Source organism: Salvelinus namaycush, unplaced genomic scaffold (genome assembly GCF_016432855.1).
Source record: "Salvelinus namaycush isolate Seneca unplaced genomic scaffold, SaNama_1.0 Scaffold526, whole genome shotgun sequence".
NCBI classification, from domain to species: domain Eukaryota; kingdom Metazoa; phylum Chordata; class Actinopteri; order Salmoniformes; family Salmonidae; genus Salvelinus; species Salvelinus namaycush.
In genome coordinates, this window is record NW_024061227.1 from 152,682 (window position 1) to 166,134 (window position 13,453).

The 13,453-nt window shown below is 48.4% G+C and overlaps 1 protein-coding gene across 1 annotated transcript; it reads right to left on the reverse strand.

Moving 5' to 3' along the window:
• Positions 1 to 162: 162 nt before the first annotated feature.
• Positions 163 to 2,788, reverse strand: LOC120041751 (endonuclease domain-containing 1 protein-like). The gene is made up of 2 exons (XM_038986614.1): positions 2,269 to 2,788; positions 163 to 1,559 (listed from the first exon to the last, which is right to left on the reverse strand). Exons 1-2 carry the CDS (start codon positions 2,602 to 2,604, stop codon positions 840 to 842), a joined length of 1,056 nt encoding a protein of 351 aa, XP_038842542.1. The 5' UTR covers positions 2,605 to 2,788; the 3' UTR covers positions 163 to 839.
• Positions 2,789 to 13,453: the final 10,665 nt, after the last annotated feature.

Below are 13,453 nucleotides of genomic sequence, written 5' to 3' on the forward strand. Positions count from 1 at the left end.
CAGACAGTCCTTCACAGAGATGTTTTAATAAGGTCTCTTACCTTCTTTAAGTTGTGGCCAGAGGGATGTCTGAGTCCATCTGGGTCACGGCACCAAATGTTGTAGGAAATTAGATCCAAAGATGAAGGCAGAGACTTTTTAATTGAATAGAAAAATCTTTAATCAAGCAGCTGCAGAGGAGATGATTGTGATTTCACAGGGAAGAACCCCCTGAGTAAATGGTTCCATGTCCCTTATATAGTGGGAGGTGATAATACCATCAGACTGTTTCAGTTATCTATACCAGCAACAGTTCCAGAACACAATGGCCTTGTGTTTAAGGTACAGACACACCAGGACTCTATGAAAGGCATGACAGTCCAACACAGAACATGTCCCTTGAGAAGTTACAACAGTTCAACACTAATTCTGCCACCACACTAGTTTTCACTCACATGTGAGGGGCTGATGCTCATTGGCTAAGACTCAAATTGCTAGGGGGGGTGAAATGTAGGGAAACAGTAATTCTGCTCATAGATTTTCTATATGTATGAACGACACATTGATACATCAAGCACAAAGTGGGAGGTTTGAAATATACTTTCTTAGTCGCCAAAGTAACAGAGCTTGTCTTTAACCTTCACAACCCTTAAACTTGTTTAATTATAACCATGGCTTATAACACTTATTACTTAACCCTTATAACAATTATAACCCTTATAATGCTGGATAATAACCCTAATTATTTAACCCTTATAACCATTATAACTTAACCCTTATAACCATTAAACCCTTATAACCCTTGTAACTTAGGGAATGTGTACTCAATAGTTGGGTGAATTACCACTTGACAAAACTCATCACTTTTCATCACAGTCACAATCACACTCATCCTCCTCATCACATTCCTTTAACTCCCCTGCTCTCTTCATCTTTATGCTCCCCTCTCCACTCTTTTGCTTTTTATTTGTCAACTCCCCAATCGGCTCTCCCGTCCTCTTTCCCCCTGCCTGTTCTACATTTGTTGAACATCCCTTTGGGAACAACTTGACTTCAGACAATTCGTAGACGCTCTTCAACTTCAGTTCGAGTTGATTCAAGGTTATTGGTGTTACTGTTTTCATCTCGTTCTTTTCCTCTGCTACATTCTCAGCCCAGTGTGCTCCGGCCACCAACTGTCCCAGGTTGTTTTTACAGCAGTAGGTTGTCCACAGGTGAGACGGGATGTTCACTCTGTCGTTCAGTTTGTTGTTGTTGTTGTTGTTGTTGTTGCTGGGAACTGCTCCAGTCACCACATAGGCCTTTATCCCGTTGTTATTAATACAGTCCTTCAGAAGAGCTTTTCTGACTCTGCACTCCATTGTCTTCCAGCTGCCCCTGTTGAAAGATCTTGCCTGGGGAACGGCGTTTGTCAGGGTGAAAGTGGACCTCTTGGTATCATCATCAGGTGCGTACGAACATGGGAAAAGGTGACCTCTGTCCATTTTCATCTTGTTTAGTTTGTAGTCTGTGTCCACAGCCTGGTGTGTGACAGCTTTATTATCCACCTTCATGTCACGTTGGTTATTTATATCTTCAAGCTGCAGAAACATCAGTCAGACATTACAACTCTTTATCAAGTTCAGACAATAACTCATAAAAAAAGTCACAATTTCCCAATCCAGACTTAAACTGAAAGTGTGGATTAACCAAAGGTGCCTTATTGTATCAAAGATACTGTATGTCTATACCAGTAAACAAATACACATGTTTAATGAATAGAGATTAGAACTACCTGGGGCTCCATCATCCAGGACTGACTAGGTAACATAACTGTCTGTGATATATACCAGTAAACAAATACACATGTTATGTTATATGACAAACATTAGTCCTACCTGGGGCTCTATCATCCAGGACTGACTAGGTAACATAACTGTCTGTGATATATACCAGTAAACAAATACACATGTTATGTTATATGACAAACATGAGTGATACCTGGGGCTCTATCATCCAGGACTGACTAGGTAACATAACTGTCTGTGATATATAGCAGTAAACAAATACACATGTTATGTTATATGACAAACATTAGTCCTACCTGGGGCTCTATCATCCAGGACTGACTAGGTAACATAACTGTCTGTGATATATACCAGTAAACAAATACACATGTTATGTTATATGACAAACATTAGTCCTACCTGGGGCTCTATCATCCAGGACTGACTAGGTAACATAACTGTCTGTGATATATACCAGTAAACAAATACACATGTTATGTTATATGACAAACATGAGTCCTACCTGGGGCTCTATCATCCAGCGTTGATTTGGTCTGGGGTCTGTAGGAGGACCAGTGAAGGTGTAGGCTGAGAACACAGGGATCCTGTTGGTCGTATCGTAGAGAGTTGCAAACCTGTAGATGTTGTTGAACAACTGGCAGATCGGCTTGTAGCGGTTCTGGTTCTGGCCCTGGTTCTGGACTGGCCCATCAACCAAAATACCTGGGAGATTTGGAGTTGTCTCCTCCATGAAGAACTTCTTGCACTCTGGATCAAACCTCTTCACTACATGAGAGAGAGCAGGAGGAAGGAGAGAGAGGAGGAGGAGAGTAGAGAGATGATTCAATACCCCCATCATCACCTGAAGACTGTACACCACAGAGACAAAGATGAAGTTACAGAGATCAGTTGGTAGACTGGAGACTGTTGAGCTGAGTCAGGACAGACTGCTTTAAATAGTTATTTCAGAGACCAGTTGGTAGACTGGAGACTGTTGATCTGAGTCAGGACAGACTGATTTAAATAGTTATAACAGAGACCAGTTGGTAGACTGGAGACTGCTGATCTGAGTCAGGACAGACTGATTTAAATAGGTTTTCAGAGACTCCTCCTTCAGATGTCAAGACAGAAAGGGTTGATTTGCATAAAATCCTCTCTGATTCCATGGAGCTGGTGGAACTGTAGGCCTATTCCATATAAACTGATGAGACAGATAGAGAGTAGAACAGGATGAGACAGGGAGGAACAGAGAGAGAGAGAGAGTAGAACAGGATGAGACAGGGAGGAACAGAGAGAGAGTAGAACAGGATGAGACAGGGAGGAACAGAGAGAGAGTAGAACAGGATGAGACAGGGAGGAACAGAGAGAGAGAGAGTAGAAAAGGATGAGACAGGGAGGAACAGAGAGAGAGAGTAGAACAGGATGAGACAGGGAGGAACAGAGAGAGTAGAACAGGATGAGACAGGGAGGAACAGAGAGAGAGTAGAACAGGATGAGACAGGGAGGAACAGAGAGAGAGAGTAGAACAGGATGAGACAGGGAGGAACAGAGAGAGAGAGTAGAACAGGATGAGACAGGGAGGAACAGAGAGAGAGAGTAGAACAGGATGAGACAGGGAGGAACAGAGAGAGAGAGTAGAACAGGATGAGACAGGGAGGAACAGAGAGAGAGAGTAGAACAGGATGAGACAGGGAGGAACAGAGAGAGTAGAACAGGATGAGACAGGGAGGAACAGAGAGAGTAGAACAGGATGAGACAGGGAGGAACAGAGAGAGAGTAGAACAGGATTAGACAGGGAGGAACAGAGAGAGAGTAGAACAGGATTAGACAGGGAGGAACAGAGAGAGTAGAACAGGATGAGACAGGGAGGAACAGAGAGAGAGTAGAACAGGATGAGACAGGGAGGAACAGAGAGAGAGTAGAACAGGATTAGACAGGGAGGAACAGAGAGAGAGTAGAACAGGATTAGACAGGGAGGAACAGAGAGAGTAGAACAGGATGAGACAGGGAGGAACAGAGAGAGTAGAACAGGATGAGACAGGGAGGAACAGAGAGAGTAGAACAGGATGAGACAGGGAGGAACAGAGAGAGAGTAGAACAGGATGAGACAGGGAGGAACAGAGAGAGAGTAGAACAGGATGAGACAGGGAGGAACAGAGAGAGTAGAACAGGATGAGACAGGGAGGAACAGAGAGAGAGTAGAACAGGATTAGACAGGGAGGAACAGAGAGAGTAGAACAGGATGAGACAGGGAGGAACAGAGAGAGTAGAACAGGATGAGACAGGGAGGAACAGAGAGAGTAGAACAGGATGAGACAGGGAGGAACAGAGAGAGTAGAACAGGATGAGACAGGGAGGAACAGAGAGAGTAGAACAGGATGAGACAGGGAGGAACAGAGAGAGAGAGTAGAACAGGATGAGACAGGGAGGAACAGAGAGAGAGAGTAGAACAGGATGAGACAGGGAGGAACAGAGAGAGAGAGTAGAACAGGATGAGACAGGGAGGAACAGAGAGAGAGTAGAACAGGATGAGACAGGGAGGAACAGAGAGAGAGAGTAGAACAGGAAGAGACAGGGAGGAACAGAGAGAGAGAGTAGAACAGGATGAGACAGGGAGGAACAGAGAGAGAGAGTAGAACAGGAAGAGACAGGGAGGAACAGAGAGAGAGAGTAGAACAGGATGAGACAGGGAGGAACAGAGAGAGAGAGTAGAACAGGATGAGACAGGGAGGAACAGAGAGAGAGTAGAACAGGATGAGACAGGGAGGAACAGAGAGAGAGAGTAGAACAGGATGAGACAGGGAGGAACAGAGAGAGAGAGTAGAACAGGATGAGACAGGGAGGAACAGAGAGAGAGAGTAGAACAGGATGAGACAGGGAGGAACAGAGAGAGAGAGTAGAACAGGATGAGACAGGGAGGAACAGAGAGAGAGAGTAGAACAGGATGAGACAGGGAGGAACAGAGAGAGAGTAGAACAGGATGAGACATGGAGGAACAGAGAGAGAGAGTAGAACAGGATGAGACAGGGAGGAACAGAGAGAGAGAGTAGAACAGGATGAGACATGGAGGAACAGAGAGAGAGAGTAGAACAGGATGAGACAGGGAGGAACAGAGAGAGAGAGTAGAACAGGATGAGACAGGGAGGAACAGAGAGAGAGTAGAACAGGATGAGACATGGAGGAACAGAGAGAGAGAGTAGAACAGGATGAGACAGGGAGGAACAGAGAGAGAGAGTAGAACAGGATGAGACAGGGAGGAACAGAGAGAGAGTAGAACAGGATGAGACATGGAGGAACAGAGAGAGAGAGTAGAACAGGATGAGACAGGGAGGAACAGAGAGAGAGTAGAACAGGATGAGACATGGAGGAACAGAGAGAGAGAGTAGAACAGGATGAGACAGGGAGGAACAGAGAGAGAGAGTACAACAGGATGAGACAGGGAGGAACAGAGAGAGAGAGTAGAACAGGATAAGACAGGGAGGAACAGAGAGAGTAGAACAGGATGAGACAGGGAGGAACAGAGAGAGAGTAGAACAGGATGAGACAGGGAGGAACAGAGAGAGAGAGTAGAACAGGATAAGACAGGGAGGAACAGAGAGAGTAGAACAGGATGAGACAGGGAGGAACAGAGAGAGACTAGAACAGGATTAGACAGGGAGGAACAGAGAGAGAGAGTAGAACAGGATGAGACAGGGAGGAACAGAGAGAGAGTAGAACAGGATGAGACATGGATGAACAGAGAGAGAGAGTAGAACAGGATGAGACAGGGAGGAACAGAGAGAGAGAGTAGAACAGGATGAGACAGGGAGGAACAGAGAGAGAGTAGAACAGGATGAGACATGGAGGAACAGAGAGAGAGAGTAGAACAGGATGAGACAGGGAGGAACAGAGAGAGAGAGTAGAACAGGATGAGACAGGGAGGAACAGAGAGAGAGAGTACAACAGGATGAGACAGGGAGGAACAGAGAGAGAGAGTAGAACAGGATAAGACAGGGAGGAACAGAGAGAGTAGAACAGGATGAGACAGGGAGGAACAGAGAGAGAGTAGAACAGGATGAGACAGGGAGGAACAGAGAGAGAGAGTAGAACAGGATGAGACAGGGAGGAACAGAGAGAGAGAGTAGAACAGGATAAGACAGGGAGGAACAGAGAGAGTAGAACAGGATGAGACAGGGAGGAACATAGAGAGACTAGAACAGGATTAGACAGGGAGGAACAGAGAGAGAGAGTAGAACAGGATGAGACAGGGAGGAACAGAGAGAGAGAGTAGAACAGGATGAGACAGGGAGGAACAGAGAGAGAGAGTAGAACAGGATGAGACAGGGAGGAACAGAGAGAGAGAGTAGAACAGGATGAGACAGGGAGGAACAGAGAGAGATAGTAGAACAGGATGAGACAGGGAGGAACAGAGAGAGAGAGTAGAACAGGATGAGACAGGGAGGAACAGAGAGAGAGAGTAGAACAGGATGAGACAGGGAGGAACAGAGAGAGAGAGTAGAACAGGATGAGACAGGGAGGAACAGAGAGAGAGTAGAACAGGATGAGACAGGGAGGAACAGAGAGAGAGTAGAACAGGATGAGACAGGGAGGAACAGAGAGAGAGAGTAGAACAGGATGAGACAGGGAGGAACAGAGAGAGAGTAGAACAGGATGAGACAGGGAGGAACAGAGAGAGAGAGTAGAACAGGATGAGACATGGAGGAACAGAGAGAGTAGAACAGGATGAGACAGGAAGGAACAGAGAGAGTAGAACAGGATGAGACATGGAGGAACAGAGAGAGTAGAACAGGATGAGACAGGGAGGAACAGAGAGAGAGAGTAGAACAGGATGAGACAGGGAGGAACAGAGAGAGTAGAACAGGATTAGACAGGGAGGAACAGAGAGAGTAGAACAGGATGAGACAGGGAGGAACAGAGAGAGAGAGTAGAACAGGATGAGACAGGGAGGAACAGAGAGAGAGAGTAGAACAGGATGAGACAGGGAGGAACAGAGAGAGAGTAGAACAGGATGAGACATGGAGGAACAGAGAGAGAGAGTAGAACAGGATGAGACAGGGAGGAACAGAGAGAGAGAGTAGAACAGGATGAGACATGGAGGAACAGAGAGAGAGAGTAGAACAGGATGAGACAGGGAGGAACAGAGAGAGAGAGTAGAACAGGATGAGACAGGGAGGAACAGAGAGAGAGTAGAACAGGATGAGACATGGAGGAACAGAGAGAGAGAGTAGAACAGGATGAGACAGGGAGGAACAGAGAGAGAGAGTAGAACAGGATGAGACAGGGAGGAACAGAGAGAGAGTAGAACAGGATGAGACATGGAGGAACAGAGAGAGAGAGTAGAACAGGATGAGACAGGGAGGAACAGAGAGAGAGTAGAACAGGATGAGACATGGAGGAACAGAGAGAGAGAGTAGAACAGGATGAGACAGGGAGGAACAGAGAGAGAGAGTACAACAGGATGAGACAGGGAGGAACAGAGAGAGAGAGTAGAACAGGATAAGACAGGGAGGAACAGAGAGAGTAGAACAGGATGAGACAGGGAGGAACAGAGAGAGAGTAGAACAGGATGAGACAGGGAGGAACAGAGAGAGAGAGTAGAACAGGATAAGACAGGGAGGAACAGAGAGAGTAGAACAGGATGAGACAGGGAGGAACAGAGAGAGACTAGAACAGGATTAGACAGGGAGGAACAGAGAGAGAGAGTAGAACAGGATGAGACAGGGAGGAACAGAGAGAGAGTAGAACAGGATGAGACATGGATGAACAGAGAGAGAGAGTAGAACAGGATGAGACAGGGAGGAACAGAGAGAGAGAGTAGAACAGGATGAGACAGGGAGGAACAGAGAGAGAGTAGAACAGGATGAGACATGGAGGAACAGAGAGAGAGAGTAGAACAGGATGAGACAGGGAGGAACAGAGAGAGAGAGTAGAACAGGATGAGACAGGGAGGAACAGAGAGAGAGAGTACAACAGGATGAGACAGGGAGGAACAGAGAGAGAGAGTAGAACAGGATAAGACAGGGAGGAACAGAGAGAGTAGAACAGGATGAGACAGGGAGGAACAGAGAGAGAGTAGAACAGGATGAGACAGGGAGGAACAGAGAGAGAGAGTAGAACAGGATGAGACAGGGAGGAACAGAGAGAGAGAGTAGAACAGGATAAGACAGGGAGGAACAGAGAGAGTAGAACAGGATGAGACAGGGAGGAACATAGAGAGACTAGAACAGGATTAGACAGGGAGGAACAGAGAGAGAGAGTAGAACAGGATGAGACAGGGAGGAACAGAGAGAGAGAGTAGAACAGGATGAGACAGGGAGGAACAGAGAGAGAGAGTAGAACAGGATGAGACAGGGAGGAACAGAGAGAGAGAGTAGAACAGGATGAGACAGGGAGGAACAGAGAGAGATAGTAGAACAGGATGAGACAGGGAGGAACAGAGAGAGAGAGTAGAACAGGATGAGACAGGGAGGAACAGAGAGAGAGAGTAGAACAGGATGAGACAGGGAGGAACAGAGAGAGAGAGTAGAACAGGATGAGACAGGGAGGAACAGAGAGAGAGTAGAACAGGATGAGACAGGGAGGAACAGAGAGAGAGTAGAACAGGATGAGACAGGGAGGAACAGAGAGAGAGAGTAGAACAGGATGAGACAGGGAGGAACAGAGAGAGAGTAGAACAGGATGAGACAGGGAGGAACAGAGAGAGAGTAGAACAGGATGAGACAGGGAGGAACAGAGAGAGAGAGTAGAACAGGATGAGACATGGAGGAACAGAGAGAGTAGAACAGGATGAGACAGGAAGGAACAGAGAGAGTAGAACAGGATGAGACATGGAGGAACAGAGAGAGTAGAACAGGATGAGACAGGGAGGAACAGAGAGAGAGAGTAGAACAGGATGAGACAGGGAGGAACAGAGAGAGTAGAACAGGATTAGACAGGGAGGAACAGAGAGAGTAGAACAGGATGAGACAGGGAGGAACAGAGAGAGAGTAGAACAGGATGAGACAGGGAGGAACAGAGAGATAGTAGAACAGGATGAGACAGAGAGGAACAGAGAGAGAGAGTAGAACAGGATGAGACAGGGAGGAACAGAGAGAGAGTAGAACAGGATGAGACAGGGAGGAACAGAGAGAGAGAGTAGAACAGGATGAGACAGGGAGGAACAGAGAGAGAGAGTAGAACAGGATGAGACAGGGAGGAACAGAGAGAGTAGAACAGGATGAGACAGGGAGGAACAGAGAGAGAGAGTAGAACAGGATGAGACAGGGAGGAACAGAGAGAGAGAGTAGAACAGGATGAGACAGGGAAGAACAGAGAGAGAGTAGAACAGGATGAGACAGGGAGGAACAGAGAGAGTAGAACAGGATGAGACAGGGAGGAACAGAGAGAGAGAGTAGAACAGGATGAGACAGGGAGGAACAGAGAGAGAGAGTAGAACAGGATGAGACAGGGAGGAACAGAGAGAGAGTAGAACAGGATGAGACAGGGAGGAACAGAGAGAGAGTAGAACAGGATGAGACAGGGAGGAACAGAGAGAGAGTAGAACAGGATGAGACAGGGAGGAACAGAGAGAGAGAGTAGAACAGGATGAGACAGGGAGGAACAGAGAGAGAGAGAGAGTAGAACAGGATGAGACAGGGAGGAACAGAGAGAGAGAGTAGAACAGGATGAGACAGGGAGGAACAGAGAGAGAGAGTAGAACTGTTATGCTGGTGAATGAGGACCCAAAAGCGACGTAATAGTAACAGAGTCTTTATTCCAGTATTAAACAAATAATGATTCTCCTGGATATTATCAATGGTCAATCCAAAACAGGAACTGAAATCCTCTCGTCAATAGAGAGGAACGACTGGAGACGCGACCACAGACTGCAGGTCGCTTCAGGAAGGCACTGGCCGTAGCTGACATAGACACCTGCTCACACGCAGCATCTGAAGAAGGCAAAGAACACGACAGGGCGGAACAAGGACACAGGAACAGCAAACATCAAACAAGAATCCGACCAGGACAGAAGCGGAAAACAGAGGGAGAAATAGGGACTCTAATCAGAGGGCAAAATAGGGGACAGGTGTGAAAGAGTAAATGAGGTCGTTAGGAGAATGAGAAACAGCTGGGAGCAGGAACGGAACGATAGAGAGAGAGAGCGGGAGAGGGAGAGAGGGAGGAGGAGAGAGAGAGAGAAAGAGGGAAAGAACCTAATAAGACCAGCAGAGGGAAGCACAGGGACAAGACATGAAGATCAAAGACAAAACATGACAGTACCCCCCCACTCACCGAGCGCCTCCTGGCGCACTCGAGGAGGAACCCTGGCGGCAACGAAGGAAATCATCAATCAACGAACGGTCCAGCACGTCCCGAGATGGAACCCAACTCCTCTCCTCAGGACCGTAACCCTCCCAATCCACTAAGTACTGGTGACCACGTCCCCGAGAACGCATGTCCATGATCTTCCGTACCTTGTAAATAGGAGCGCCCTCGACAAGGACGGGGGGGGGGGAGGGAAGACGAACGGGGGCGCGAAGAAAAGGCTTGACACAAGAGACATGGAAGACAGGGTGGACGCGACGAAGATGTCGCGGAAGAAGCAGTCGCACAGCGACAGGATTGACGACCTGAGAGACACGGAACGGACCAATGAACCGCGGAGTCAACTTGCGAGAAGCTGTCGTAAGGGGAAGGTTACGAGTGGAAAGCCACACTTTCTGACCGCGACAATACCTAGGACTCCTAATCCTACGTTTATTGGCGGCTCTCACAGTCTGCGCCCTGTAACGGCAAAGTGCAGACCTGACCCTCCTCCAGGTGCGCTCACAACGTTGGACAAAAGCCTGAGCGGAGGGAACGCTGGACTCGGCGAGCTGGGACGAGAACAGAGGAGGCTGGTACCCAAGACTACTCTGAAACGGAGATAGCCCGGTAGCAGACGAAGGAAGCGAGTTGTGAGCGTACTCAGCCCAGGGGAGCTGTTCTGCCCAAGACGCAGGGTTTCGAAACGAAAGGCTGCGTAATATGCGACCAATCGACTGATTGGCCCTTTCTGCTTGACCGTTAGACTGGGGATGAAACCCGGAAGAGAGACTGACGGAAGCACCAATCAAACGACAGAACTCCCTCCAAAACTGTGACGTGAATTGCGGACCTCTGTCTGAAACGGCGTCTAACGGGAGGCCATGAATTCTGAACACATTCTCAATGATGATTTGTGCCGTCTCTTTAGCGGAAGGAAGCTTAGCGAGGGGAATGAAATGTGCCGCCTTAGAGAACCTATCGATAACCGTAAGAATCACAGTCTTCCCCGCAGACGAAGGCAGACCGGTAATAAAGTCTAAGGCGATGTGAGACCATGGTCGAGAAGGAATGGGAAGCGGTCTGAGACGACCGGCAGGAGGAGAGTTACCTGACTTAGTCTGCGCGCAGTCCGAACAAGCAGCCACGAAACGACGCGTGTCCCGCTCCTGAGTAGGCCACCAAAACCGCTGGCGAATAGAAGCAAGCGTACCCCGAACGCCGGGGTGGCCAGCTAACTTGGCAGAGTGAGCCCACTGAAGAACAGCCAGACGAGTAGAGACAGGAACGAACAGAAGGTTACTAGGACAAGCGCGCGGCGACGCAGTGTGAGTGAGTGCTTGCTTTACCTGTCTCTCAATTCCCCAGACAGTCAACCCGACAACACGCCCTTCAGGGAGAATCCCCTCGGGGTCGGTAGAAGCCACAGAAGAACTAAAGAGACGGGATAAGGCATCAGGCTTGGTGTTCTTATTTCCCGGGCGATAGGAAATCACGAACTCGAAACGAGCGAAAAACAACGCCCAACGAGCTTGACGTGCATTAAGTCGTTTGGCCGAACGGATGTACTCAAGGTTCTTATGGTCAGTCCAAACGACAAAAGGGACGGTCGCCCCCTCCAACCACTGTCGCCATTCGCCTATGGCTAAGCGGATGGCGAGCAGTTCGCGGTTACCCACATCATAGTTGCGCTCCGATGGCGACAGGCGATGAGAAAAGTAAGCGCAAGGATGGACCTTATCGTCAGAGTGGAAGCGCTGAGACAGAATGGCTCCCACGCCCACCTCTGAAGCGTCAACCTCGACAATGAATTGTTTAGTGACGTCAGGAGTAACAAGGATAGGGGCGGATGTAAAACGCTTCTTGAGGAGATCAAAAGCTCCCTGGGCGGAACCGGACCACTTAAAGCAAGTCTTGACAGAAGTCAGAGCTGTGAGAGGGACAGCCACTTGACCGAAATTACGAATGAAACGCCGATAGAAATTAGCGAAACCGAGAAAGCGCTGCAACTCGACACGTGACTTAGGGACGGGCCAATCGCTGACAGCCTGGACCTTAGCGGGATCCATCTGAATGCCTTCAGCGGAAATAACAGAACCGAGAAATGTGACAGAGGAGACATGAAAGGCGCACTTCTCAGCCTTCACGTAGAGACAATTCTCTAAAAGGCGCTGGAGTACACGTCGAACGTGCTGAACATGAATCTCGAGTGACGGTGAAAAAATCAGGATATCGTCAAGGTAAACGAAAACAAAAATGTTCAGCATGTCTCTCAGTACATCATTAACTAATGCCTGAAAGACAGCTGGAGCATTAGCGAGACCGAACGGCAGAACCCGGTATTCAAAATGCCCTAACGGAGTGTTAAACGCCGTTTTCCACTCGTCCCCCTCTCTGATGCGTACGAGATGGTAAGCGTTACGAAGGTCCAACTTAGTAAAGCACCTGGCTCCCTGCAAAATCTCGAAGGCTGACGACATAAGGGGAAGCGGATAACGATTCTTAACCGTTATGTCATTCAGCCCTCGATAATCCACGCAGGGGCGCAGAGTACCGTCCTTCTTCTTAACAAAGAAAAATCCCGCTCCGGCGGGAGAGGAAGAAGGCACCACGGTACCGGCGTCGAGAGAAACAGACAGATAATCCTCGAGAGCCTTACGTTCGGGAGCCGACAGAGAGTATAGTCTACCCCGAGGGGGAGTGGTCCCCGGAAGGAGATCGATACAACAATCATACGACCGGTGAGGAGGAAGGGAGCTGGCTCTGGACCGACTGAAGACCGTGCGCAGATCATGATATTCCTCCGGCACTCCTGTCAAATCACCAGGTTCCTCCTGAGTAGAGGGGACAGAAGACACAGGAGGGATAGCAGACATTAAACACTTCACATGACAAGAAACGTTCCAGGATAGGATAGAATTACTAGACCAATTAATAGAAGGATTATGACATACTAGCCAGGGATGACCCAAAACAACAGGTGTAAAAGGTGAACGAAAAATCAAAAAGGAAATGGTCTCACTGTGGTTACCAGATACTGTGAGGGTTAAAGGTAGTGTCTCACATCTGATACTGGGGAGAAGACTACCATCTAAGGCGAACATGGGCGTGGGCTTCCCTAACTGTCTGAGAGGAATGTCATGTTTCCGAGCCCATGCTTCGTCCATAAAACAACCCTCAGCCCCAGAGTCTATCAAGGCACTGCAGGAAGCAGCCGAACCGGTCCAGCGTAGATGGACCGACAAGGTAGTACAGGATCTTGATGGAGAGACCTGAGTAGTAGCGCTCACCAGTAGCCCTCCGCTTACTGATGAGCTCTGGCTTTTACTGGACATGACATGACAAAATGTCCAGCAGAACCGCAATAGAGGCAAAGGCGGTTGGTGATTCTCCGTTCCCTCTCCTTAGTCGAGATGCGAATACCT

Coding starts and splice junctions, on each gene's coding strand:
- LOC120041751 (XM_038986614.1), bottom strand. CDS start 2,604: ATGATGGGGGTATTGAATCATCTCTCTACTCTCCTCCTCCTCTCTCTC. Junction 1,560..2,268: donor GCTGGATGATAGAGCCCCAG/GTAGGACTCATG, acceptor ATGTTTCTGCAG/CTTGAAGATATAAATAACCA.